Genomic DNA, 26,475 nt, shown 5'->3' on the forward strand with positions numbered 1-26,475 from the left:
TGTATGCATTCCCACTGCGACAGCAAATATGGAAATAAATCAGGTGTTAAGATGGAAGAGGAAATTTATCCACTCCAGAAACTATGTGTGTATATATATGCATATGAGAAAAAGACAGGGGTTTTCCCCCCCACTAAAAAAATCCCCACTCTTGAGAGAGAAGAGCTGGCACTGAGCTGCATGGTGCCAGGGAGCCCACTGTGCCCAGCACATCCTCCCTGCTGCAGGACAGGCTTTGAAGGAGGAGTTCATATTAAGAAATCAATAGCTACGAAGAGCACATTTGAAGTTTTCTGACAAAAAAACAAAGGGATGGATCACCCTGCCAGGCCCTGGGCTCCTACTGGGACCAGAGCATTCAGAGCTTTCCTGGTGCTGCAGGAGGTCACTGCACCAAACTTTTTAAAACACCTCCAACCTCAAATACCCAAGTCCTGCCACCAGAATGGAGCAGCAGAGTAATCCATGAGGTCTCAGTTAGATTCCTTTGCAAAAATAAAATCCACAGGGTCTTCAGGATGGACTTTGAGGACAAAAAAAACCCTAATTTTGTATCCTAAAATTGTTAACCCTTGCTGAGCAGGAGATTTTTCAGGACGAGCCCAAGGGATTTACTGACATGGACACACTGACCTTGGGGCAGGAGGTCCAGCACATCCCATGTGTGCACTCAAGTCACAGCTGGCCAAGCCCATGGCTATGGGTGAGCACTAACAGTCAAATGCCAAAAGCAGCAATCTTGTCTTCAGTTCCCCCAACTCCAGGACATTCAACACAAGGTTTTTAGTTTCCCTAGAAAAATCTCAATTTTTACTCTGCATCAGGAGAACTATTTCTCTTCAGGAATGGGATCATCTCCCTGCTTAGAAATTACAGAGCATTCAGCACAATAAGCCTGCTTTGCAATAGAAGCCTCTGCTACACCACCAATGACATTAAATAGTAATAATCAAGCATAAGATCACAGTTAACTAAAGCCCCAAACACTAGCTGTGGATTCAAAAGGCATCACTGAGAGAAGCAAGTAACTATTAGAGTAGTGTGAAATGTTTGCAGTGAAACCCAAAACCACATAAGACTTGCCTGGTTTGGGATTTAATAACAAACTGAAAACTCAGAACAGGTTTGCTGAGAAACTCACAAACCTTCTGAGTGAAGCTCAAACCAAATTAAGGTTGTGCATAACACTTTTGAGATCATACAAAAATTCTTACATTTGGAGGCAGAGAGAAGAGAAATCAAACAAACAATAAGCAGAAGCTGGTTTGACCCTGACCAAGTTCATTCAGCCCCAAGAGCAAAGTAAAGGAATTTATAAGCAGAAGCGATATGTGCCAACCCCAGCAGGCTGAAACCAAGAGATTTTTGCAAGAATCCTTGCAAAGCTACCCCCAGCTCTAGTGATTTCATCACCAGAAAGAAGACTAACACCACATGCATGAGGAGCACTCATAGAGGGCCAAGCATGCAAGCCTGAATCTCAGTGTGAGAAGCATCTACTGATCAGAGTCTCCCATTTATCTCACAACAGCTCAAAATGCCTTTGGTTGCCTAAGTCATGTGGGAAATGCTCTGGGTAATGCTTCTCAGCTGCATCAATCACAAGCAAATCCTGGAGGATATGTGTTTGGGTCCCTCCCCTCCCAGCAATGTGTGGGTTCACAGGCTCCCGGAGCTCCGCATGAAGCGCTCCAGGCCAACTTCTGTCTCTGAACACCCTGCTTAGAGGCCCAGGGGGTTTAGGCAGCACAGGCTGAAAAGACAGCCTGGGAGACATCTCTGTGCAGTGCTGGGGGTAGCTCTGTCACCCAGCTTCTGCTCCTCTGACTCCTCCCTGATGGATCAATAACACCCATATAGCTCTGGAAGGGGCACAGCAATGAGGGTGGGGGTGCTTTCCAGCACAAAATTCCAGATAAGAGCCAAATATTCACACCCAGGGACAATTTGCACCTAGGATGTCTATCAGAGTGCTCCATGCCTGCCCTCCTGCTCCTTCTGTGTGGAAAACCCACCCAAGGGCCCAGCAGTGATGGGACCCCCAGGCTCCCAGAGCCCCATCCCAGGTATGAGCAAGGCGGGAGCAGGACACTGGCACAATCAGCTTTCCCTGACTTCACACAGCCACGTTCTGGTCCTGACATGGGCAGGGGGACAAGGATAGGACAGGGCAGGGACTGGCACTCCTGCCAAGGGGCCACTGCCAGAGCACCTGGCATCTGCTGCCACTTTGCTGTGACACCAGTGCTGTGATGAGCCCACTTCCCTGCAAGGCTGGTGGGGATCAGCTGCAGCACTGGCCCCATCCCCTGCAGCAAAGCATCCCTCAGCAGCTCCCTCTCAGCAAAACCCAGCTTGTCCCCTTGCCAGAACCTCTCCTGCAGGGCAGGTTTTGCCTGCATCTCCTTCCTCCTCTTCAGACATGGAAAGCTACTGCAAAACACATTATTTGCCACTTCTACCTAAGTAGTGTGTTAGTGGGGAGGATGCAGGGAGTGTGATACAGTCCTCCCAGTCACTTTTCCACCTGTCTGGTATTTAGGATGAAAAGATGATCAGGCCTGTAAAATACAATCCACTACATGATGACTTGTAAAGCAGTAAAACAGAAGTAATGAGTTTTTCATGTCATTGCACAGTGAAATCCTACCCACAAACATAAAACTTTTCAGGTTACAGGCTGAAAGATTTCAAACCCATCTGTAGGTGAGTTGGCTGGGTGTGCTGGGACAGGTTATAGAGAGCCCAGATGAGCATCCTGCACATGTTGGAAGCACAGAGGCCTTTCAGACACTGGTAGGAGGTCATGCATTAAAATGTACTTTAGTGTCATCTGATATCAAGGCATAGGAAATATCACAACCTCCAATCCATGAGTCCCCACCCTGCCCCATGGACAAGAGCTGTGATGGCACTGGAAAGGCACAAACCTCCTCATTGCCTCCAAACTGCACCCAAAATGCCACATGAAGACCTTCAGTGTATTACCAGAGCAGGGCCAGAAGAAGCCCTGGCCATCCCCTGTCCCCAAAGGTCACACAGTCCCTCCCAGGAGGGTTCCAGCACAAAGCCCCTTGACTTCTACCTCACCTAAAGATTATCAATCCAAAGGATAGACAGTGGTCAGATTCTCACTACAGGACCTGCCCGTATTGGTAAATATTAGCTAAGCCAATGCCAGGTCACTGTCATCAACTTGCTTAAGTACTCTGGGAAGAAGCAAAATTTGGGATGAGACAGCAACTGTCTGTTTTCAGCCCTTTTTCTATGCAATGTCTCAAGCAGGACATATATGAGATATATGGTTTATATATTTTCTGTCACTATATTTGGGATTGTAGTGGTTATTCCTATTTTATCAGTCAGTAGCACTCCCATTGACTGGATGCAGCCATAAAAGGTAAAGGAGCCCCAGCAGGCACTGGTAACACCATTAAATATCGGTCCTGACAATGGTAAATTGGGTTTAAAAGTTTGGAACAGAGTGCCAAGAGAGGAGCCTTTTTCCTGAACCAAGGAATAACACAAAGCCCCACTTTCTCCCCTATGTGACTTTTGTCATTATCATCTTTTCTGATTCTTACAAAGCAAACCTAATTAGGAAGCTCTCTCATTAGTCTTCCAGAAAAATTAGCACAGCTTATGCTAATTACTCCTGTAAAATTTAATAAACTCGTTGAAATGGGAATAGTCTAATGAGGTTTTATTTATTGAACTAAGATAACTGTAAGGAAAAAGGTTAGGACACCAGGATATCCAGAGTGGTAATAAAACTACAATTTATTCAATTTCTTCACAGGAATTTTATTGCAAACCTTTTAAATTCAAATATGAGTTACAATTTGAAAGTTAAATCAATCTAGAATTTAATTTAATAACAGGAAGTGCTCTGTGTTTTCTTTAAGTGTGATTACAATACAGCCCTGCCACTGCTCTCGTAGGAGGAATTGTGCATTTGTATTGTGACAATAATACCCCTTTTAAAATGAGTTCCTGTTCATCAGATCTTCATCTCAACACATGTAACTGGATTAGCAATAAAATATACAGGCTATGCTAAGAAGATGATACAGACACACACACAGATTTCCAAGAAACTTCCTTGAGATGACTGCTCTATAATCATAATAGATTGATTTTGTTCTCCAGAGAAAATTTAAATCACTCTTTTATATGAGTATAAATTTCTTTAGGTCTCTTTCACTACTGTATCTGCTGATACTATAAAAGAGCAAAGTATAAAACAATTTTATAGAGAATAAAGTCATATCCTGTTTCAAACACAGCTACTTTCTTTCTTTCTTAAAACCCACATTTTCATTAAAGAGACATATACAATTGGATTTCACATATATCCAGGGTTTGAAGAAGAATACAACACATGTAACTTTGAAGTTGCCAAAGAGCCTTTTCTCCAAGTTCACCAAACCACCACAAAGCCAGAGCCCTCTCTATCCCAAGTCTCTCCAGCCTCATCAAAGAGAATTAATTAATCCCAAATAGTATTCCAACTTGTCAGAAGAGGATAACATTTCCATGTAAGTACATATGTCAAAAATCCCATGGATGGATTCTATGTTAAACTCTATGTTAGGTCAGAGTCTGTGGATTCACAAGATGTGATGCAAGAGTTAGATTAAATCCATAGGCAAAGACTTGATCAGAGCACCAGGCATGTGGGAGTGCTTTAGCCCAAATGGTAAATGAATTCTCTAAGCTCAGTGCAAATAAAAATAACTAAATATGGCTTTGCATATCAATTGACATAATAGTTAAAAACTGTGTGCATGGAGGAGTGACAATGGAGCACAACCAAACACATGGCCTGACTTGTGCAGGCATTTTAATCACAGAACAATTTTAAAGGACTCGTTTTAAGGTAAAAAGGCACCGTACACACCACTTCATCCTTTCCAAACCAAAGGGGACAAAAAAAATGAATAGGATAAATGTCACAAGAAACATCACTAAAGCCACTAACTGTATAAAGCACATACTTGCCTGGCCTAAATTGTTTGAACTAGCCCCAGCCAAGAAAAGGTTTTAAGTACCCTACTGGGACAGATGCGAAGCGGCAACAATAGAAGCCACACTAATGCAATCCAGGTAACACAATCCTGTTTCAAAAACACGGGGAGGGCTAATTACAGTACTGCTGAGTCAAATTTCTTATGCCATTGCAACCCACAGGAACAGGTCAAAATCAAGTGTTATTCAAACCACAGTCATATCAACCTCCTGTATCAAAGTCACAATTTAAAACCAAGTGAAGAACTTTAAAAGCTTAACCCATTCACAAGCTGAGAGTGATTCGGCGCGGGTGGCGAGGCAGGGTTTGTATTTATCAGCTTTGAATTGTGTTTAGCTTGCGTTTTAAGAAGAAACTTCAAAATTGGTAAGTTTTGCATCAATTTGTATAAAAACTGAGGAATGGATCAGTACTAAGATGATAAAGCATTGGTTTGTTTTTTTCCCGTACCTATTTTTCTCATTTTGCAGGAAGCATGTAACAGACAGCAGCTCTGGCTTTCAAAATTTAAAATGATTTGCAACTGGCAGTTTTGCATACTAGATAGTTAAACAAAATATTTCTGTAAACCTGCCATTAGCATCTTAACATCTCACTTTCCAGTACAATGAAAAATTCATGTGAATTTTGTAGCTTTCATGTTGCTCAAAATGCCACTCTAACACCATGTTTATAGTGTTCAGCTCTGCAGCATGCTTATAAAACACAGTTCTGTGCAGGTTTCACTGGGGGGCTTTCCCCCACACACACTTCCCCTGGTGCTACCTGATGCTCAGAGAAGATGAAAATACGCCTAGTTAAAATAGATAGGGATATCTTCTGAGATTTAAACATTCTCAGGGTTACTTATTACAGCTAATCAAAACATCTGCTGTAAGCATCCAATAAAAGCACTTTCCTACCCAAGCCATCCAAGAACTGGGAGCTGGGATGAGCACAAGGCTCTGGACTGCTTTCCAGTGGGAGCCCAAACACATCAAACCCACCTCGCCCTCTTTCATAAAATGGATGCTCTGGCATGGGAGATATCACAAACTTCATCCAGCAAACATAACTCAGACAGCAATGCACATGCTGTGTGCCCTTACACCTGTGTGCTTGGGTAGGTCCTTTTTGGGGTCCCTCTACTCACAGACCAGTGCAGGGTGTTGCTCTCCCCAGCCCTGACAGACACTTTTGGTACTTGGTGGACATTTAACTCCTCTAGAGTAACGCTGCACAATACCCTGGCTGTCCCACGCGGCTTTGGAAAACACATTTGGACAATTCAAATGTAAAAATGGCTCTTTGGCTACCATTTTGCATAATTGGCAAGCAAAAGAAACTACACATGGCTCAGAACAACACGAATAGATGTATTGTACTACAATGATTTACTCAGTGATGTCAGATTAGCAATATGGATCTGTTTAAATACACAATAATTAAGACAGGCAAAAATTAATTAATCAACTGACAATACAGTCAAAATAGTATTCCAACCAAAGAAAATAAGAGGAGGGAAAAAAACCTTACATTGCAGAATCTATTTTCTTAACTGTTTTTATGCATAAATAAAAGCCTTAAAATGCAGATGGATTGCATCCAACAGAACTACAGTAGCTAAGTGATAATGATTCAAACATTTTTCAAATAAAAGTTAAATATTTATAAGCACCCAACCACATTTCATAAATCACAAACTATTATTATTTTATTCCTGAAGCTTCCCTGGCATAGCATGTGAATTGAGTCACAGAAAGTCAGAAAGAAAAATCTCCTCTTTATGCACATGAATCAGTTACAAGAGCTGGAGCCCTCCACAGAGCAGGGTACTCCAGTATCCCACATATGGCCCTTCCAAGACAATCACAACTGCAAAGCACAACTAATTCTGTATCAAAAAACCCCACAAAATTTCATCCGTATATCCTCCTAATTCTTCCCCATTAGCAACACAGGGCAGGTGTTTCATTATAATGAGGAGAGGGAGGAGGAAGGAAAAAAAAAAAAAATGGAAGGAAACAATAGCAGTCCTTACCTGTCAATTATCACTGGATCTGATGGAGTCTCATTTCTGTTGCCACAGCTTTTCTTGTCACAACAGCGGCTACAGAGCAAAAGCGAAAGGATTTAGTGCGACCATTACACTGTAAAATCATCATTACGAACATGGTGGGTTCAAATTGCTGGCTCGAGTTACCCTGCCGGCCCTGCCTGCAAATCAGTCAAATGTACTGGGTCACATATGGGTTAATTACGATGTTTAACTTCTTGCACAGCTGGTTAGCAACGGAAAATATAAAAAAGGAGAGGGGTTTTGCCCCTTTCACAAATAATAATTCATGGATCGCCCCAAACAGGGAGAGCTGCCTGTTTGTAGCCTCTTTTCCGCGGGGTTTAACAGTTGTCCCGCAGACGTTGGCACACAAAATAAGGCAGATTTTTCCCTGCTGAGCCTGGTTTTTACATTTGCTTAACGCTTGTGTTACACATCCACAAGATATTCCTGCTTCCACACAATTCCCAGCTACTGGCAAACCTCCCCCCAAACTCCTAGAGCACAATTATTCTCCCTCTAAGAAAATGCTAGTGTTAATGGGGGAGCTGAAATGCAAGCAGCAGCAGCAGCTTTTTATGCTCGAACGCGCCTCTTTCCCCAAGTTTTCCGAGCATGTTAATGATCACTAATGCCATGGAGAGCTCTGCTCTGTCTGCTGGTGCCCTGCATCAGGTCAGATACAAAGCAGGCATGTGAAATATAAGCTCCATCTCCCAAAGCACTGCTCCATGGCTGACCTCAAGGCTGAGATTCCTTTTTGAGCTATGGTGGCTCATTGTTTCCTAATGAGAAGTTAAATTGTTGGGTTTTGATGATTTCTTGTCAAGGGCTGTTGAATATATTTACACAAGAAGGTGTAAATATATTACAGGTGAGTTCATAGGAGAGGTACAGGTTCCTGCTCCAAGTGGGAATCCCTCCTGATGCCTCTGGAACTGTGGCTGGGAGCTGCCCTGCTCTTCCCACCAGCCCATCTAAACCCACGACACCAAATCACAGCCCCAAAGGTCAGCAAAGCCTTTAGATTTCACCCACCCACTCACCCCAGAGAGGAAATCCCCCATCTCACAAGGAAAGAACCTGTTTGTCGATGTCCCTTAACAGAAAATCCCCCACTTGAAGTCAAAGCTTCAAGAAATAAGAAATATATAAATAAATCAAGACGCTCCTGACTTTCCCAAGTCCTTCTTGGTCCCCAAGGACTTGCTGGACACAGCCTGGGCAGCTGCAGGGACCCCATCCCATGATGACACCAAGTGTCAGGCAGTGAGGACCACCGGCTGCTCTCCCTGGCCAGACCTGAGCACATCTCCCTCTTCAATAAATTTTCTGGTCAACCTCAACCACACACAACCAAATCTTTGGAAACCACTAAGTTTGTTCCCAGTGGCATCCCAGGGAACCTGCATCTCGCCTGTATTTCAGTAACTGTCAGGAAGGACCACTGCTCACTCTCCTTCTCAGATGAACTATTTTCCTTTCCCCAGAAGGTGGAAGAACATCAGGGCAGGAAGAAGCCCTCAAAAGTGCCACGCTATATAAATAGCCTTGTTAGGAGTATGACAAAGGTTCTCTTGTGTGCTGAACAATAGAGTGAATAATATACAGTTACCCACCAAGATTAGCAATAAAGCAACTAACCACACTAAAGATAACAAAAAAGGGGCCTTTTACAAAAACAGCCTGTTTAAGCATGGCTTAAAAAAAAATAATAATTTTGTTTTCAAAGAGAGGAAAATACATAATTCTTTTCACCGCAAAAAGCTTCAAGGCAACTATTCAGGGCTGAAACTTTTCACAGTTAACACATGTGCGGTATCTTCATTTCGGTGGAAGTTACATTGTTTGGGATTGCCAAAAAAAACTGCTTAATTTTACAGCACAATACCACAATTGATCCACCAGAAAATGCCAGAGCCTTGGCACCCTGAAAGTATTAAAATTTAGGAAGGAATAAAATATGCTGTAGGTAAATAGTCACAGGGACATTCGGGGGCTTTTTTTGCCTATAAAAGGATTTGTCATTGGAGTGCAGCTAGAATGTGTGGGGTGAGAAAATTTACCCACAAACAAGGCAATAAAAACTGCTAATCATTTTTAAATGATTAAAATGTAATTAGAAACAGAGTTGGCACAAGTTAAGACAATGCAGTTCTTGTGACTGAAGCGAATCAGGGCTAGTCCTGACATTCTCCCAGCAGACTGGAGGGACAGAAATTGCCACACTTACTCAGGCAAGCAAAGGTTCCCAGGCTCCCAGCACGAGATGGGCAAATACCACCATCCACACAGCACCAGGCTCAGAGGTTGGCACCTTCCCTGGGGCATTAACCCAGAGGGAGAGGCAGCCACAGAGGCCTGGGGACAGGGTCACCTCAGTCTCACCTCCTGCCACAAGTGGGATGGAGTCAGGCAGTGACCAGTGGGGACAACCCAGCTTTGAGAGCAAGGGAAACACTTCACTGCCCCTCAGGTGGCCCCTTAATTGGGGCACCGTCCCAAAATGCACCCCAAGAGTCCCAAGTGATAGTAGGAGACCTCACTCCTTGACCACAATCTGAGGGTGATATGGAGGGGCTGCACAGCTGGCACATCCCACCATCTGGTGGCTCTCTGGCATGAAAGGAGGCCCTGAATGTTCCTTCATGATCTAGAGAATTATATTTTAAAATTCAGTTTGCCTTTTGTGTTTTTTTACCCCCTGCAACAGCAGAATTGGAGGCCTCTTCGCTCTAGTCTTGCTATGCTAAAGAATTAAAACATCACGCAGATCTTGAGTTTCAGACCTGGTTAAAAGTGCTTTTAATTCAATTTCCCTCAAAAGCTTTGGCTTTTAGTGCCTACTTAGCGCTTGGAAATAAGTTCCTAAATATTCAGCACCCTTTCTCCTTTCCCTGAAAGAATTTTAAAATTCCCAGGAGCTTCTCCAAACCACTCAGAAACCCTCCAGCTCCCAGCAAGGCTCTGTGGAAGAGCAGGGAATGCCAGCTCCTTGCAGCCAGGAGGACAAGGACTTGTTTTTGCTGTTCTTCCAGGGCACCTCTCCCCAGGTGGGGCCAGGAGCCACAACTCGGACACAATGCCCTGTTGGCCAACAGGAAAACCCTACAGAAATTGATTTTTTTGTTGTGTTTGCTTGTTTTTAAAGAAGTAGCCCTTGGTAGTAATGCAGCCCTATCTCTGAGCATCCTGGTATTGTTGTCATCCTCATGGCTCACTCTTGAACCCCTCACCCATCTTTATCCTGCTCCTGCCCAGGCCACCACCACCTCCAGCTTTTATTGCTGCCTTTCTCCTCACCCCAGCTCTGGGGATCTGCTGCTCTGCTTCCTTCTTGCTTCCCATCCTCTTCCTCCTCCTCTTCCCTTCCATGTGCCCAAGGATCTCTGCCTGGCTGCAGGACAAGGTCTCCTCACCCCCATGTCTGTCACTCCACACCCTCCCTGGCCATCCCCACCCTGGCGTGGTGGCCACAGTGTCCCCCGTGCAGGAGCCCTGCTTTGTGTATCCCGAGGACAAAGAACAATGAGGAATTAGGGGCCCGTGGCCAGTGCCAAGGAGACTTTGGCTGCCAGGCTCTATCAAGTCGCCAGCGAGGCCAAGTGGGAGATTTTGCACGAGGTCCCAGCGAGGTGGGATCACTCCCATCAGTGATGCCATCGGGACAACCCCAAACAGGCTCCTCACCCTGGAGCTCGGAGGTGCAGGACCCCTTTGCCAAAACAGCTGTAAGGTCTTATTTCACACAGACAAAACCCATATTTTACTCCAGCCTCATTCTCAGAAATCACTGGACCATTTTAGCTGAAACTTTCCAAAGAAAGTCAGCCTGAGGCTGACACCCTGCAAAGGATATTTCAGCCAGAACAGTTTAAGTTTGGCAAAGCTGTAAGCCACTGAAGGTTTCATAATGGAAATTGTTGAGGCAATATTAACTATAGATGTCCCTCCCCATGCTGCCTACAATACTAATAAATTCCACTGAGGTTGTGAATTCTCCCCAGCTATTAACATTTTCACCAACAGTGTAGATTTTTATATCTGACAAAACACAATGAAATCCTTTGAAATAAACAGCTACCTGAAGCAAACCTCAGCTTTGCTCTCCTACCACTGCCAGGACTCTCTTATACATTTGAATTCTTTGTCTCCTCCGTGCCGTAGCTGTAGTACACTATAAATACCCAGCTTTGTCACATAAATGCAAAGTTTTATTGTGCAGTTAGCCTTGATAGAAAGCACTGCTGAAAGTTGTTTAGAAATTAAATATCTAAAACAAGCTATTTTAAAATACAGAGCCCTCACTATTTCATGTCTGAAATGAAGAAATTTCATCTTAGGGAGAGCAAGCTGTCTTTCACACCATATGGCTAATGGTAGTGCATAGCAATTAGCTGGGCTGATTAATGGGGAACAGACTCTAATTTTATGCTTATAATTGAGGCTGCATTTGCACCCCTGGTGCAAATTCAGCACATCCCAACTTCCACTTACAACAGGCAAGAAATCAAGAGAAACAGAATGGTGTGGAGAGAGAATTTTTTCCCCTCCTAGACCCCTAAAGAGCATCAGATTTGCAATTTAAAAGCGTGTTAGCAGCACAATAGATGACAGATTTGTGCAATAGGGTCAAGCGGCCTGGTAAACAAACAGCACCCTCTTACACACGTATGGGCAGCAAAGGAAATGGGGAATATCTATTATGAGCTGTAAGAAATTTGAATATGTCTTCCTCACCCCATCAGCAGCACAACATTTGTCTACTACAGTCAGTTTCGGTTTTCTCTTCCCCTCCACCTTATGGCCACAAAACACAAAGCAAGGACCAGCAGTAAATAAATAGGAGGAGAAGAATAAAGCTTCTGAGCCAGTGAATTTTAAGAACAAAGAAAAGTGAGAAGTGCTTTAATAAAGGGAATGACTGCACATCTTTCCACATTCCCAGAACAGAAATAATTTTGTCTCAGTCAAAGTATATTGAATGGCTATAAATCTGTGATGTGGGCATTTGGTCTCCTGGTTAATACTCAGCCCACTATATAAAGTTTTCATTTACTTCTTACACTTTATGTTTCTGAAGTATCTGTAAGGGAAATTAATTCATAAAGTAGCTGATTCTGGCTCAGTGAGTTATTCCTACCACCAAACCGTGCTGGTTAAGGATCAGGAGGACACATCACCCAGGACTAATAGCAGATTCAGACCCTGACACTGCAGGCACTTGAGCATGTGCTTAATTTTACTCATGTGCCCAGTCCCACTGTTTTACTTGTCTGTTACAAGAGAAAAGTAAAAGGCACTTGAGTCTTATCAGGTCAGGGGCCTCCTTTAATATTTCCACGAATTGTTCCTAGCTAGGTATCCAGTGTGAAAGTCGTGCTAATTGGGCCAATGAATTTTAGGACAATTACAGGTTGTCAACATGACTGGGGTTCCATTTGGAAAGGCAGAAGTGGCCTGGCGTCCTCAGCAAGGCCATGAGGCTCCCAATGGCAGCAGAGGCTCAGGCACCTCTTGGAGCTGCTGACTGTTCTGGAGCTGCAAACCAGTGTCTTTGGTTTTTCCTGGAAGAAGCCAAAGCCACTGAAGGAAGCAGCCTAGAAAAGCACAACATGAAAACTAAAATCTCCCAAAATCCTGCTGCAAGGAAGAATTTGAGGGGAGGGCTGTGAAGGGTTTCACCCAAGCTGGCAAAGCAAGAAGAGCAAGTCCTTCTCTGCCTTCATCACAGGGTGCTACCCCCCAGCAGGGTTTTAGCAGGAGGAGCTGTCAGTGGAGGACAAAACATGCAGATCCCAAGAATTTTAAAAAAAAAAAAAAAAAAAAAAAAAAAAAAAAAAAAAAAAAAAAAAAATTTAAAAAAATCAACCAACAGAGAAGTTTCCATCTGAGTATTTTGTCAAAGACTCTCCCCTGCCAGGAAACCCTCATCCAAGTTTATTCTTTTAGAAGTGGGTACAAGTTTTTACCCTCAAGTTACTCCTTTTTAGTAAATGTGTTTTGTAAAAGTTACAACGCATGCAATGGCATTTTTACAGTCTTAAAACAACTGATTGTAACAATGAGCTTATGCAAGAACGCCTCGTCTTCCACCAGGGAATTACTTTCTGCCATCGAATAACACGTAACAAATGATTTTTTCAGACATGCAAAAAACACCCACTAACTTTAATGAGACTGAGAGGTCAAGCTCTCTGAGGTGGCAAAGAGGTCTGTGGTAAAAAGGAAGTGGAGGAGGCTTCACCTACTTCAACCAGGCAGAAGAGAGAAGGAAGCAGCTGCAGAAGTTTGGGGGAGAAGATATTTGACTGAATTAAAGTCACCAACCCCAGACCGGGGTTGAGAGAGCACTGGGCAGAGCCAAATCTGCATGGGGAATTTTAAAGAAAATCAAGACAACATCTTCTGCACAGAAAAGCTTCAGCTGCTCTGCTCCAGCCGAGTGCAGACCCCGTGTGAGCAGCAACCAGGACAAAAGAACCTCCTCACCTCACTCCTTAATGCACATCCAGAAAAAAAACTTTAAAAAACCCAAAAAAATACTATTTTGTCATTTTGCCGAGGAGTTTTTTGTTGGGAATTGGGAGCAGAGACGTTTATTGCTACAAGACTATAATAGATTGTTAATTTCGGTGAGGAGACCTTTTGTGGGCTACAGTGTCTAAATGAAAACCAGCAGCGTTCTGTTAAGAATAACTCTTTATAAATAATTGAAAACTAGTGTGACGACTGAGACCTTGCTGCTAATTACACACACGGAACTGTGTTATTTTGGGATTGTTTAATGCAAGAAAGATAAATTTCAGTCCGAAAATAGCTGTAGGTTCAACCTAGATTTTGGGAGACAGATTCATCTTCTCATCACTAATTAACTGGAAGAGGGATATTTCTTACCTGCACATTATTTCATGCGTGAGCAGAACTCGGCACATTTCTGGGTTCTTGTCTTGGCCTTCATATACTATTGCCTAGAAATAAAACACATTTTTAGTTGTACATAAAGTTGAGTTTGGAGAAAATCAAAACACACCACAGTAAGCAAAGGCTCAGCGAGTTACAAACCACAGCTCAGGCTAAAGAGATCTGGAATCTCCACCAAACCTGCTCCAAGACCTGCAGTTGTAAAACAACACAAGCTGAGTACAGCTAAATTCCCTCCTCTCTGTTGCACATCTCTCCAGCGGTGTGTAGGATGGGTTTTTTTAGTAGTCAAGACAACCACAATTTTCTTTTCAATTCAGAATAAAATATAAACCTAATAGCATTAAAAGGAAGGGGGGGGAGTGGGGGGCAAAAGAAAGAAAGAAAAAAATAAAACCAGCAAGGCTTGGTATACTTTGGGTCCTATTCATTAAAAAAAAAAAGGACAGAAAAGAGAGAGCTCATGCATTTTTAATTACAAAAGCTGCACAGCCCAGGCATTTTCCTGGTAGCTCCTGAGAAAGAGCCTGGGCCTGATTCTTCCCTTGAACCTCCTGATCCAGTGCTTTCCAGAGAGCACCTCCGGAGTTACAGGGATATAAATAAGTGAGGAGAAGGGCCCTACCAGAGCAGAGGAGACCAAAACAAACAGAGGATCAACCGGCTTGAGAAATTTGACTCTGAGACAGCACAAGGGAGAATCCTTTAAGCTAAAACTGTGGAAAGGCAGCGTGTTCACATTTCAAGAGGAGTCTACGTTTGCTCCCACCAGCAGCACCAGCAGCGAGGGATCGGCGTTACACACAAACTGGGTTAGTGCTCACAGCCCCTGTGGGACAGGATTTCCATCTCAGCCCCACAGAGTCATGTTTTCCAGCCACCCCTGCTCCCAGGCACCAGCCCCCCAGCAGCAAAACAAGAGTGGAGTTTCCTTTGCAACAGCAGCTTTTGCTGGCACCGAGGTTTCTAAATCTCACTCCAGAGCTGGGATTGGAGTCCCAGCCTTGGAGGGATGACCACCCCTGCAGCTGAGCATCAGCACTACCCTTGAGCTTGGTGTGACCTTTTCAGCCTCTAAAACAAAGAATTCAAAACAAGAAATCGGGGGGAAAGACTCAGCAGGTAAAATGACATCTGAGATGGGTCTCCCTAGAGCTAACGATAAAATAGAGACTGAAATTTAAGACGTGTGCTCTGTGGATGAAACACATTTTAAGGAATGAGATCAATTTGAAATGGAGGCGTGGAAAATACTGACAGAAAAGTAAGTTACCATAATATAGAACGAACTGCTTTTCCAGTCCTTACAAATATAACCCATGAAGGGTAAGAAGTTTGGTACTTCCAGAAGGGGCATAAATCCCAAGACACACAAATCTGAAGAAGCATGCACTGACTCTTACACAATTTAAATGGCAACATGCAATATTAATATTATGCATTAGAAAATTATTTAATAATTCCATAAATAATATCAGGAATGTGCCTGTGTTACCTTTGGTAGTTTTAATTTTTTAACTTCAGTTTTGCTCTGGGCCTTCCCCTAAAACCCGAGACCCCTTGGGTTGAGGTCTTATGGCTGATGAAAGGCTGCCATTAATTGCCATTAATGGGCCCAGAGTCTCACCCGGCTTCTGCCCCCTCATTTCCACCAGAGAGACACAAGAGCTGTGAACCCAGCACTGGGATGAAGGGGATGCACAGAAAGTCACCCCAGCACAGACACCAGCAACCCCCTGACCCCAGCTGGGACCCCCACCTTGAGCTACTTCCACATCAGTGCCCAAGACAGATGGTTTGCTAGAAGCCTTGGACAATAGAATTACAGGTATTACAGCAGGAGGTGGGACAAATTCAGAAGAGCCTCATGTCCAGCAATTAAAGAGAAGATGGGGAGAAGCTTCTCCCAGGCAAAGCCAGAGAACTGAAGTAACTGGCTGACACCTGGTGGGGTCAGTCAGCGGGGACATTGCAAAGACTCCAGAAAACCCCAGATCAGGTTCCACCTGGCACTGGGACAGGCCAGGCAAGGAGGAAGCTCATGGCACTTCTTGGACTTCATCAAGAGTTAAAAAATAATCTTTCTCTGAGAATGCAGAGCAGGACGAGAAGGAGCAGGTCTACTTCTGAGGTCTTTAGTGGGGACAACACCTCCAGCCCCTTGTCACCTCCAGACAATCACAGCGTGACATGGGAGGAGAGGGCTGCTGGACTCAGCCCGTTCTTCTAATACTTCCAAATATTAAAATAAATTTACCCAGGATGGGTTAGCTTGTTGCCAGTGGAGCCAAAGAAGTGTTAGAAAAGAAAAGCCGAAACGCAAAATTTACTTTCTTTTTCCCCCCTGCCCTCTCTCCTTCTCTCCCCTTCCCGCTGCTGTGCTTACTTAACCTCCAGGTAGCTGCTTAAATAACTCAACTAAATAGCAATAATGAACGGGCAGAGTCAACACTGTGGTACATAATCACCTTGTCTGTTGTGTTTAGCATCAGTGATCCCTTCTTTGCGTGCATGACATTTCTTCTGCCTCCCTCCACATTAAGGATTTGCTTCTCCCTTTATTTGCATTCAATTATCGAAGTTGCACCCGTGCACATTTTGTTTCCTCCGCGTCAAACGCGGCTCCTCTTGCCTGCCCTATTCCTGCAGGAATTTCTAGGAAATTCTGGGGAGCAGGAGGACACTGCTGGGCTCATCTCTGAGCAGCTCATCCCCATCTCCCCACTCCTGTGCCCCCATTTACTTGTGAGAAGGGCCAACTGTTTGCCCCCATGAATGGCTGCCCGAGAGCCCTGCAGATACTCGACCGCCCCGCAAACCGCGCCGCTCCGTAGCATTAATTCTACAATTAGCTTCAAAAAGGAAACAGGAACTGCTAAAGTTTCAGATCGTTAGAGCTGCCAGAAGTATTTTTACAGGAAGGGTCTACTATGTTACCGTTGTGAAAATGTTTAACTCTCGGATTTGAAAAGCTACTCTTTTTTAACAAAAAAAATCTTGATTTTTTTTTAATAAATCATGCGGGTTTTAGGCTCAGGCGTTGAAAGAGGGAGATTGCGTCGAGGTTCCCCTGTCGCACTAACGTTGCCGTGATTTTGTCAAATAGGGACCACATTAATGAGAGACAAAGTGAAAGTTACAGCGCATAAACTTAGACCACAGCAGAGCTAAAAATAAGCCTGCAGATACACATCGGAGTTGCACAACAAAACACCGGCAGAGGAAATGCAAAAATTGGGTTTTTTTCTTTTTGTTTACTTCATGTCGTTTTAATTCGGTGGTGTTTCATAAGCACTCGAAAATAACATTTCTTCTCCTGAACAACTTAAACATTTCCCCACAAAATTTATCTTCCATTTTGCCCACTGTTACTCACCCAAGTAACCCTCCTGCAAGAAGTCCCAATGAGTAAGAATCACTCATGCACAAACGGACTTCAAAATCAGGCCCCGAAAAATTAGTGTCAAAAATATAAGACTTCCTCACTTCTATTTAAATAAATCTGCATAAAAAGTTAAATCAAATTCAATTCACTGCTTAACGGCAAATAAAAATTACTACACTGAGCACATCACGGTCAAGTACATCCAAAATTCACCTAAACTTTTCAATGACAGACCTCATTATTAAAAAAAAAAAAAAAAAAAAAAAAAAGATAAAAAATAAAAAGAAAGGGGGGGCAAATAAAAGTCAAGGCTACAGTTCTCATTTTATCTACTTTTTCCCCCCTATAGATGCAGTAGGATAATGTAATAAAAGAATGGACAAACAAGCTGGAAAAATACAGAGACTGATTTTGTCCTTAACCATTCCTGAATAAATCCAGATTTATGCTGGTATAAGTGAGGGCAGAATCGTCTCGTGGTGTCAGTTTGCCAGTCAAGCAATCCTGCTTTCAGAACTGGACGAAAAACAATCTTGAAAGAATGAGATCATGGTCATTATATTACTCAGTTATGTCATGGCCTTGATTTTAAAAGAGTAAGAGAAGGAGAGAAATCACCAGCGTGCATCTAAATCCACTTGCTTTCAGATTCCATCTGCCTCACAAAACAAAGTATCTCCCTCACAGAAATAAAAGAGAAGGGAAAACTCATTAAAATTAGGGTCTTTTCCAAAACAGAACTAAAATGATTTGGAATGACGTTTACAGCTGTACACACAGGGAGAAAATAAAATCCTGGCCCCACCGAATTCAATAGGCGCTTTGCAATTGACTTCAGATGGGCCAGAATTTCACCCAGAGAGGATTAGGCTTGTATCCACTATATATCTACAGAGAAAATACTGTGAATTACATTTATTTGGCTTTGAATCCTTAACCCTCAATTACCCAAGGTTTTACCCCTTCCCCGGGCAAAACCTCGGCTCATCCCAGGGAGGTTTATCCCGGACAAGCAGCGCGGAGCTGGTCCCGGGGCGAGGACAGGGAGTTCTTGCTCTGCCTCTCCACACACATTTCAGAAGCATCTAATTATTTTATCCAGTCTCCCTCTGCCTTTGATTCACAGCCTGCTTATCGACGTATTCACACAAATTAAATAAATTTATCTCTCCTAATATGTTCATTTTTAATGGTTTTCAAACATTCACATGGAAACAGCTCTAGCGTAAATATCCCAGAACAAATGGCTGTATATTATACAGGAGGGAGCAGTTGGGCTGCCAGACTGGGAATGCACCAGGCCATCTGGCTCAGGCAGTCTCTCCAAAATCCTCAGCTTTGTTTTCACCCTCAGACTCCAAACAACACATTTTCCACTGTGATGAGTTTACATTTTCCCAAACACAGGTCCTGATCATGCATGCAAATTCCAAACTTCTCCATTCCTCTCTGTACAAGAAAATTAAAATCACCTGCGCTTCTGACATCTCACCAAAGGCACAAGAAAGCTGCTAAAATCTGGTGCAATGTAAACTTTCCCCGTCACAGGGGTTAGGTTTTGTTTCATGTTTGTGTGAAATTTCTCCGAGTCTGCTGAGGCTCCTCTGAACTTATTGATAACATTTTTTTTTCCCATGCGTGTAGCTGCCAGAGAAGGGCCATGCCATGCACAGAATAGAGCTGATCAAATATCTGCAGACATCAGAGAATGACAGACAAGTCAACAGAAAAACCGTTTGCATCCAGAGTTATAGCTCTGAAAAAAAAAAAAATCCAAATATAAACAGGGTTTAAGTCTGAAGGAAAGATCTTTGACTCATGAGGGCTCTCAGCAATAGACAATAGCCATCGAGCAAAACTTATGATTGTTAAGATGCCTGAGCCATATTAGCATCCGTTATATCTTATGGATGAGCACGGCTGAAGGAAAAATGGGTGGGGAACAAGTATTTCAGATTTATTTCCTCCATCTCTCCTAATAGTGAAATATCTCAACTTTATGAAAATACAGCCAAAGAAATAGAAGGCATCTCTTCTCCATAAACATATTAAAATCCTTTGAGTTGCCTAAAAACTCCAGTTTTATTAGAGCAGGCATATTTCACGTTTTGCAGGCAATTTCAAAAGGCATCACTGTTAGAAGCAGATCTTCTGCGGGAGGAGCTGCTTCTTTACGGAAAGCAACAGCTATAAAGTTTGGGGTCCTACAGGGTTTTGAGTGCTTTAGGAATGTGATCCTGACATAAAATGAGGTGCCAACATAACGTAAAAGAAAATTTAATTAAGCCAGTATTGACACCGAATGTTGTTGTCTGAGCTGGAAAGAACTTCTCTGCCACAGGAATGATTTGTGCGTAGCATTTACAATTTTTAAGTGACGGGGACAGTTTCGGAAACTCAGCGAGACCCCCGAAAGCCACAAAATTCCCATTTCATCCAGAGCTTCTGCGGGGCCACCACACCAAAGGCCAAGCACGATACCCCAAACACAACCCCAAATGATGCACTCTGACACCAGTCCTGCCTGGGTTTCCTGTTTGGAAGCCCCACAGTCCCGTTCCCAAAGACTGAGCGTGCAGCCCCAGCTCCTGTCCCGGGGCACTGCGTGCACAGCTCATCCCACAGCCCAGCTCTGCCCTGGGATGCAGCTCCCAACACAACTCTTGGCTGCCTCAGTAGTGCCACTCTCCAGCCCCACTTCCCATCCTGCTCCACAGCTGACAGAGAAACACACACACACACACCAGGAGACGGAGATCCCTCTGTTCCACACAGAACACCACTCTTGCTATGAGTTTCTTAGCTGGGCACAGCCACACAAACAAATCCCCGACTTGGGCAGAGCAGGGACACTCAGGAGCAGGAACATCTCCTCTATAGAACATTACACAGCCCCCAGCACAGCCAAGCCCTGCCTACCTACAGCTACAACACAAGCTGCTAGTGGGACATTCACATTAAATCTCTGAGCAGCAATCCCATGCACAGAAATCCAGGTCTGATTTGCAGAAGGGCTTTTATTTTATCTTACCTAACTCAATAATCCGCAACCGTACAAAACCTCGCAATTTGTAACTGCGACACAAAGAGAATATATTTAAATCTGATGTGTCCGTATTAAAAAATAATAATAAAAAATTAATATTAAAAAAAAATAAAGTCAATGAAACTTTCCTGTACGAGCTGTGGAAACCTAACTCATTCAAGCTTTGCTTCTGTGGGATTTTTAATTTGCCACCAGAAACCTCAGAGTAGCTGTAATTTCAGTCTGGGAATTCACAATTATCGAGTGTGTGAATGTGTGTGTGTGAGGACTGAGCAGATACTTGCCAGCTGAAACGTGTACACTTCTGCAACAGTTTCATTTAAAAGTAATCATTTCATTATCCAATTTGTTCTGAGCGTCATGCATTAAAATACTACACCTTCAAGTAGACTGACAATATATATTTAACTTTCATTAAAAATTAAAGAATTTTCAGACAGTCTTTGCAATATTTAATTACAGTTTGATGATTTGAAAGTTACTTGAGAATCTTCTATATAATTCACTGTCATAAAATATAAATGATATATTCAACATTTGGGTGAGCTTCTGTCATGTGTTGTACTTCACTTCCTAATAAGCATTCAGTAACCGACGCGATCCCAACTCTGAAATAATTTCACTTTTGAAAAGAAAGAATTATAAAGGAGAAGAAGGCGAATTTAGCATCTGGCCCCCCAAAAAAATTCAGAGCGGCACATGCCACAGTTTTGACACGACAATGCCCTATTTTTCATCAGCAGTTGTAGCCATGCCTAAAGAAACTACAGACATGAAATTAATATGTAAGCAAACGTGTTTCCGTCTAAAACAGCCTTTTGCTCCCCGTTTACTAATCTAAGCTCAGAGAGCTTTTGTTCTAAAATCCTCACTTCTCAACCGCACTGCTCTTCTCCCAAAATCTGTAATTTGCACTAACTTTGTTTTGCTAAGATTTCCTGAAATCAGACAGAATTTTTTTTTCCTCCTCCTTCTTCATTGTGAACGTGCTTTAAAGCTACACGGTAGGTTTTACAAATAAACTGTATCTGAGTTTTTTTTTTTTTTTCCTTTCTCTCCAAAGACCCTCTGATGACTTGATAATAATGAGAGACCAAGAGGTCAAACAGTGCCTTAGGATGAACTCTTCATATGCAAGATGCCTTTGTTAAGAAAATTATTTTGAATCCACTGCTCTCCATGAGTTCAGGGCTCTGTTTTCAACAGGATTATGACCAGAGGCTTCTGCATTTCCGTAACGATAGGAAAGCTATTTAAAGATAATATTTACTGATAGTCTCTCTCACACGATCTGCACTGAAATACACAAGCTCCAAAAGGACTAAAGAGAGTTCATATATCAGGAAGATTTTGTTATTTTTAACACAAACTAAGCAATTTGTGCCTGAAAACCAGGGAATTACATCAAACGCTTTCCAGGATTTTTTTATGAAGAAGGGTGTATTGCTGCTGTTTTAATTCCTACAGGGAATGGGCTCTGTTTGGAAGTGTACAGTATAACAGAGTTCAGATGCACAGCGGATTGTCTAGTAAAATTCACTCAAGTTCCTTTTTTCTTTTTTTTTTATCTTTTTTTTTTCTTTCTTTTTTTTCCTTTTTTTTTTTTTTTTTTTTTTTTTTTTTTTTTTTTTTTTTGGTGCTGTTGAAAGACAGTCTTCAATAGCAGGAAAAGATGTTTTGGGACCATCAAAGAGAGTTTTGTAAAACAAACTCGGCCCTTAGAGCTTTATGTTTTGCTGCAGAAAAGAAAATCCGAATACAAGCCAAGAGTTTTGTCCCTGCAGACAACATACAAGGACTGACATTTCCTAGCGTACCAAAAAAAAAAAAAAAAAAAAACCACCCTTAATGTTTTTCTTAAATAAAATTTAAGAATTTTCTTTAACAAGCAAAACAGATTAGGAGGGGAAGAAACACATTTTAAGGATGAAAAGGCTCAAGAGCGATCTCAACTATTTCAAAGACGCATATTCTAAGAGAAAAATATTCTGACAGGAGCAGAAAAAAAAAGGGGGAACAATTAAACAGAGGAACAATTAAACAGAGGAACAATTTAAAAAGGAAAAAAAATTAAAAAGAAGGGAGAAAGAATCGATTTGCTCAAATAGTCCCTTTGTAAAAATACTGTTTTAAAACAGAAAAGTATTTTTTACAGGTAGGCACGCGCGTTATTGAGTAATAAGAGACTAAAGAACAGCCTTAAAACGAGAATGAATCCACTGACAAGCCCTGCTGCCCTCCCCGAGTCCCACACCGAGCTCTCCGCTGCCCGCGCCGCTATTTTGGTCTCTATTCCGACATCCAAACGTGTCGCGACACAACCGCTCCTCCTGCGGCCGGCGCAGCCCGGACCGCCAGAGCCGCCGCAGGCCGGAGCTTAATGCTTATTAATTAAGCGACAAAACCATCCGCAGCCCCGACTGGGACGGCCGGGGAAGGGTCGCCCGTATTTTTCCCCCGCAGCCCAGCAGCGGGCAGGGTCCCGCGGTGCCCGCAGCCTGTTCGGTGCCCGCAGCGGGAGGCGGCGGCTCCGTCCGGGCCCCGCCGGGCAGAGCGGCCCCGCCGCGGGGGCGGGATTGGCCTCCCGGGGCCGCCCCGACGGCTGCCACACACCCCCCCGCCCTGCCCTGCCCTGCCCTGCCCTGCCCCGCGGCCGCCCCGCAGCACCCACCTGCTTGGTCATGGAGTCGATGAGCCGCACGTAGAAATCCTGCTCCGTCCTGATCCCTGAAACAAGGCACAGCAGTGAGGAGCGGAGCGGGGCCGGCCGGCGGCGGCGAGCCGGGGTTTGCCCGAGGGCTCGGGCCTGCCGGGGCCGCCCGTGGCCCGGCACAGAGCGGGGGGAACCGGGGCAAACCGGGCGCTGCCCACCCCGGGGGCTCCCGGCCCTTACCATTGCTGTAGAGCAGCTGCAGGCGGTAGTGGATCCCGTTGTTGGTCTTTTCGCTGTTGGCTTCCTGAAGTCAAAGGCGACACGGGAGGCCGGAGGGAAAAGGAAAACAGTATCAGTGAAGCTTCTCCATCACTCGCACGCCGGGTGTCCCCGGGGTTGGATGGGGCAGCTCTCAGCTCTCTCCCCTGCCCCGGGCACAGCGAGGGATCAGGGACAGCCCTGCCCCATCTGCCCTCCGGGACAGGGGAACACTGAGGGGCCCGAGAGGCGCCCGGGGCTCCCGGGACCAGCCGGTGTGGCGGCCCCGGGGGAGCGGAGCGGGGAGGGCCCCGAGAGGCGGCCGAGCCCCCCGCGGGGTGCCAGGGCACTCACCTTCTCCTTCTCCACGAAACCCACGAAGGCGGTGCGCTCGATCTCCACGGGCTGCCCCTGCCGGTCGTACAGAGCCAGGACGAAGTGGAAAAAGTTGGACTTCCTCAGGTTGGAGGGCGGCTGCTTCTCGAAGTGCGCCCGGGCCAGACCCACTCCGCTGGGAGCAGAGACACGCGGGTTAGCGGCGGCTCCGAGCGCGGGCCTCTCCTTCCCCCGGCCGTGCCTTCCCCCGGCCCGTGCCTTCCCCCGGCCCGTGCCTTCCCCCGGCCCGTGCCTTCCCCCGGCCCGTGCCTTCCCCCGGCCGTGCCTTCCCCCGGCCCGTGCCTTCCCCCGGCCCGTGCCTTCCCCCGGCCCCTGCCTTCCCCCGGCCCGTGCCTTCCCCCGGCCCCTGCCTTCCCCCGGTCCCTGCCTTCCCCCGGCCCGTGCCTTCCCCCGGCCCCTGCCTTCCCCCGGTCCCTGCCTTCCCCCGGCCCGTGCCTTCCCCCGGTCCCTGCCTTCCCCCGGCCCGTGCCTTCCCCCGGCCGTGCCTTCCCCGCCGGGACCCGGCCGGGCCCTCCCGGGGCAGAGCATCCCTCCCTCCCTCCCTCCCCTCGAGCCGCCACGGGGCTTTTCCCTCCGGGCACGAAGAAAGAAAGGCTCAAGCTCCGAACCCCGCGGAGCCCCGATCCCATCCCGTCCTGCGAAGCCCCCACAGCCCCCCCAGGCCGGCCCCGGTACCCACCGGCCCTCCCCGGGGGCCGTGCCCGCTCCCAGCCGGCCCTGCATGGCCGCGCTCAGAGCCGCCGGCGCTTTGCCCCGCGGAGCAGCATCGCTCCTGCCACTTCTCAAACTCGGCTCGGAGCTGTCACAGCAGCGCCCGTGCGCCTTATCTTGGGAGCTTTTCCTCCTCCCGCGCCGGAGCTCGGTGGGTAAACACCGAGCCCGGGAGACAACTTTAAATATTTCTTTCAGGGTTGTCCCTGCAGAAACTTTCCCTTCCTTAGAGGGCTCCAAAGGGAGGGGTGCGGGGCGAGGTGGGAGACACCGGGAGATGTCAACATTAAACTGATGCCGGCTGCGGGGCTCAAGCTGCGAATCCAGCATCAGGGTTTGCTTCGTGTTTGGGTTTGTTTTTGGTTGTTTTTTCCGCGGGGAAGAGGATGGGAAGAAGGAGAAATAAGAGAGAAAACGAAGCTGGACGAAGCTTCGCCAAACCCATCTTATATTTGGAGGGATTTCTTTTTAAAAATCTGAGATAAGCGGCAGCGGTTTTACAAAAGGACATCAAATTAAATTTCTCCCGGAGTGCGCTTTGCAAACTACCCACTTATCGGAGGAGAAGAAGGGGAGCTGCTGATTCTGACCAGAATAGCAAAGCGAGGTAGAGAAATATATTTTGGACACATCCGTGCACAACTCGCTGCTTTCCGGAGCAGGAAAAGTGTCATTTGAAGATCATAAGACTAAACCAGCAGCAAACATACTTTTGAAAACTCCTTCCACAAGGAGCCAAGAGAGATGAAACCCACCTATCCTCACCTAGCCAAACTCGCCACTTCCTTTATTATTGTCGTTATCATTATTTAATAAAAACTCATTCCTATGGGACAATAAATATTTAACTGGCCACATCTCCGCGGAACTCAGTGCCGGCAGCGGAGCTCCAGAGGCGGGTTTTTTGTTGGCGCGGGGGGGGAAAAGGCGCTGCGGGCGGGGAGCGGCGGCCCGGGGCGCGGAGCGGGGCGCGGGCGCGGAGCGGGGCGCGGAGCGGAGCCTCCCTACCTCTGAGCGGCCGTGCTGGCGTCCAGGACGCCGGCTCCCTGCATCCACGTCCGCACCGCGTTCATCCCCGCGCCGAGGGGCTCTTCCTTCATGCTGCTCCCACTCCGCTGGATGCTTTCCTGAATCCCAAACATGAATCAGAAACGACAGCGCAAATCTTCCTCCTTTATTCAAATTTTTTTTTTTTTTAAAAGTGATAAAATCGCCAAGGCGGACTGTTATATGTGTTGGGTTTTTTTTCTTTCTTTCTTTCTCTCTCTCTCTCTTTTTTTTTTTTTTTTTTTTCCTCGCTGGAATCAAAGCAAGTCGGAGAAAGCAAACACAGGCACGCACATTAAAAAAAAAAAAAAAAAAAAAAAAAAAAAATCCAGAGGCAATCAGAGCCCGGTTTTGTTGCTGCTGTTTGCTGCGTGTGCAGTTTGTTTGGGTGCTTGGAGGGGCTGGCGGGGTGCTGGGGGCTGGATGCGGCGCTCGCAAGCCGGAGGAGTACTTGAAGTCCCTTTTGTATGAAGACACCCCTCGGATGGCAGCAGGCAAAAAAAAAAAAAAAAAAATCTCAGATGGCAGTTTAAGAAACAATAGGACGAACGGGAGCTGCGGCAGGCTCTGCTACATCAAGTGTCATTTTCCAGTGACAAGAGAGGCAAGTCCCCCCCCTTCTCCCCTCTCTCTTTTCTTTCTTTCTTTTCTCCCTCTTTCTTCTCTCCTCTCCCAGCCGAAGCGCTCTCCGCTCCTCTCCTCTCTCTCCTCCCTCCTCCAGCCGCGCAGGAAGCGAGTTGCCGGAGCCGGGCGCACGCCGGGAAGGGAGCGAGAGGGGCGCACCCGCGGCGGCGGCGCGGACGGACGGCCGGAGGGAGACCCTGGGGCTCCCCGTGCCCCCTCCCTCTCCCGCAGCGCCGGGCGGACTCGCCGTCTCTCCCTATGGGAGCCACTTTGACTGTCCCCGCCGCCGAACACGAGCCCCGCAGCCCCGGCGGGCGGGGGGCGGGGCCTCCGAGGGGCACGCCCCCTCATTTGCATCGCGTCA

At 45.7% G+C, this 26,475-nt stretch overlaps 1 protein-coding gene across 5 annotated transcripts in view; it reads right to left on the reverse strand.

The window, feature by feature from the left end:
- The window catches only part of EBF1 (EBF transcription factor 1), a 267,551-nt gene extending 241,347 nt beyond the window's left edge, over positions 1 to 26,204 (reverse strand). For all 5 annotated transcript variants that reach the window (XR_014591142.1, XM_083871631.1, XM_083871630.1 and 2 more), the window contains exons 1-6: positions 25,449 to 26,204; positions 23,688 to 23,844; positions 23,316 to 23,379; positions 23,094 to 23,149; positions 13,965 to 14,038; positions 7,050 to 7,118 (exon numbers count right to left, since the gene is read on the reverse strand). Coding sequence is in view for 4 of the 5 variants with exons in the window: in XM_083871631.1 (XP_083727757.1) it covers positions 7,050 to 7,118; positions 13,965 to 14,038; positions 23,094 to 23,149; positions 23,316 to 23,379; positions 23,688 to 23,844; positions 25,449 to 25,582 (554 nt within the window). In the remaining variant the exon portion in view is untranslated. The remainder of the gene's footprint in view (positions 1 to 7,049; positions 7,119 to 13,964; positions 14,039 to 23,093; positions 23,150 to 23,315; positions 23,380 to 23,687; positions 23,845 to 25,448) is intronic.
- Between the last annotated feature and the right edge of the window lie 271 nt (positions 26,205 to 26,475).

Source organism: Zosterops lateralis (assembly GCF_965231275.1).
Source record: "Zosterops lateralis genome assembly, chromosome: 14".
NCBI lineage: Eukaryota > Metazoa > Chordata > Aves > Passeriformes > Zosteropidae > Zosterops > Zosterops lateralis.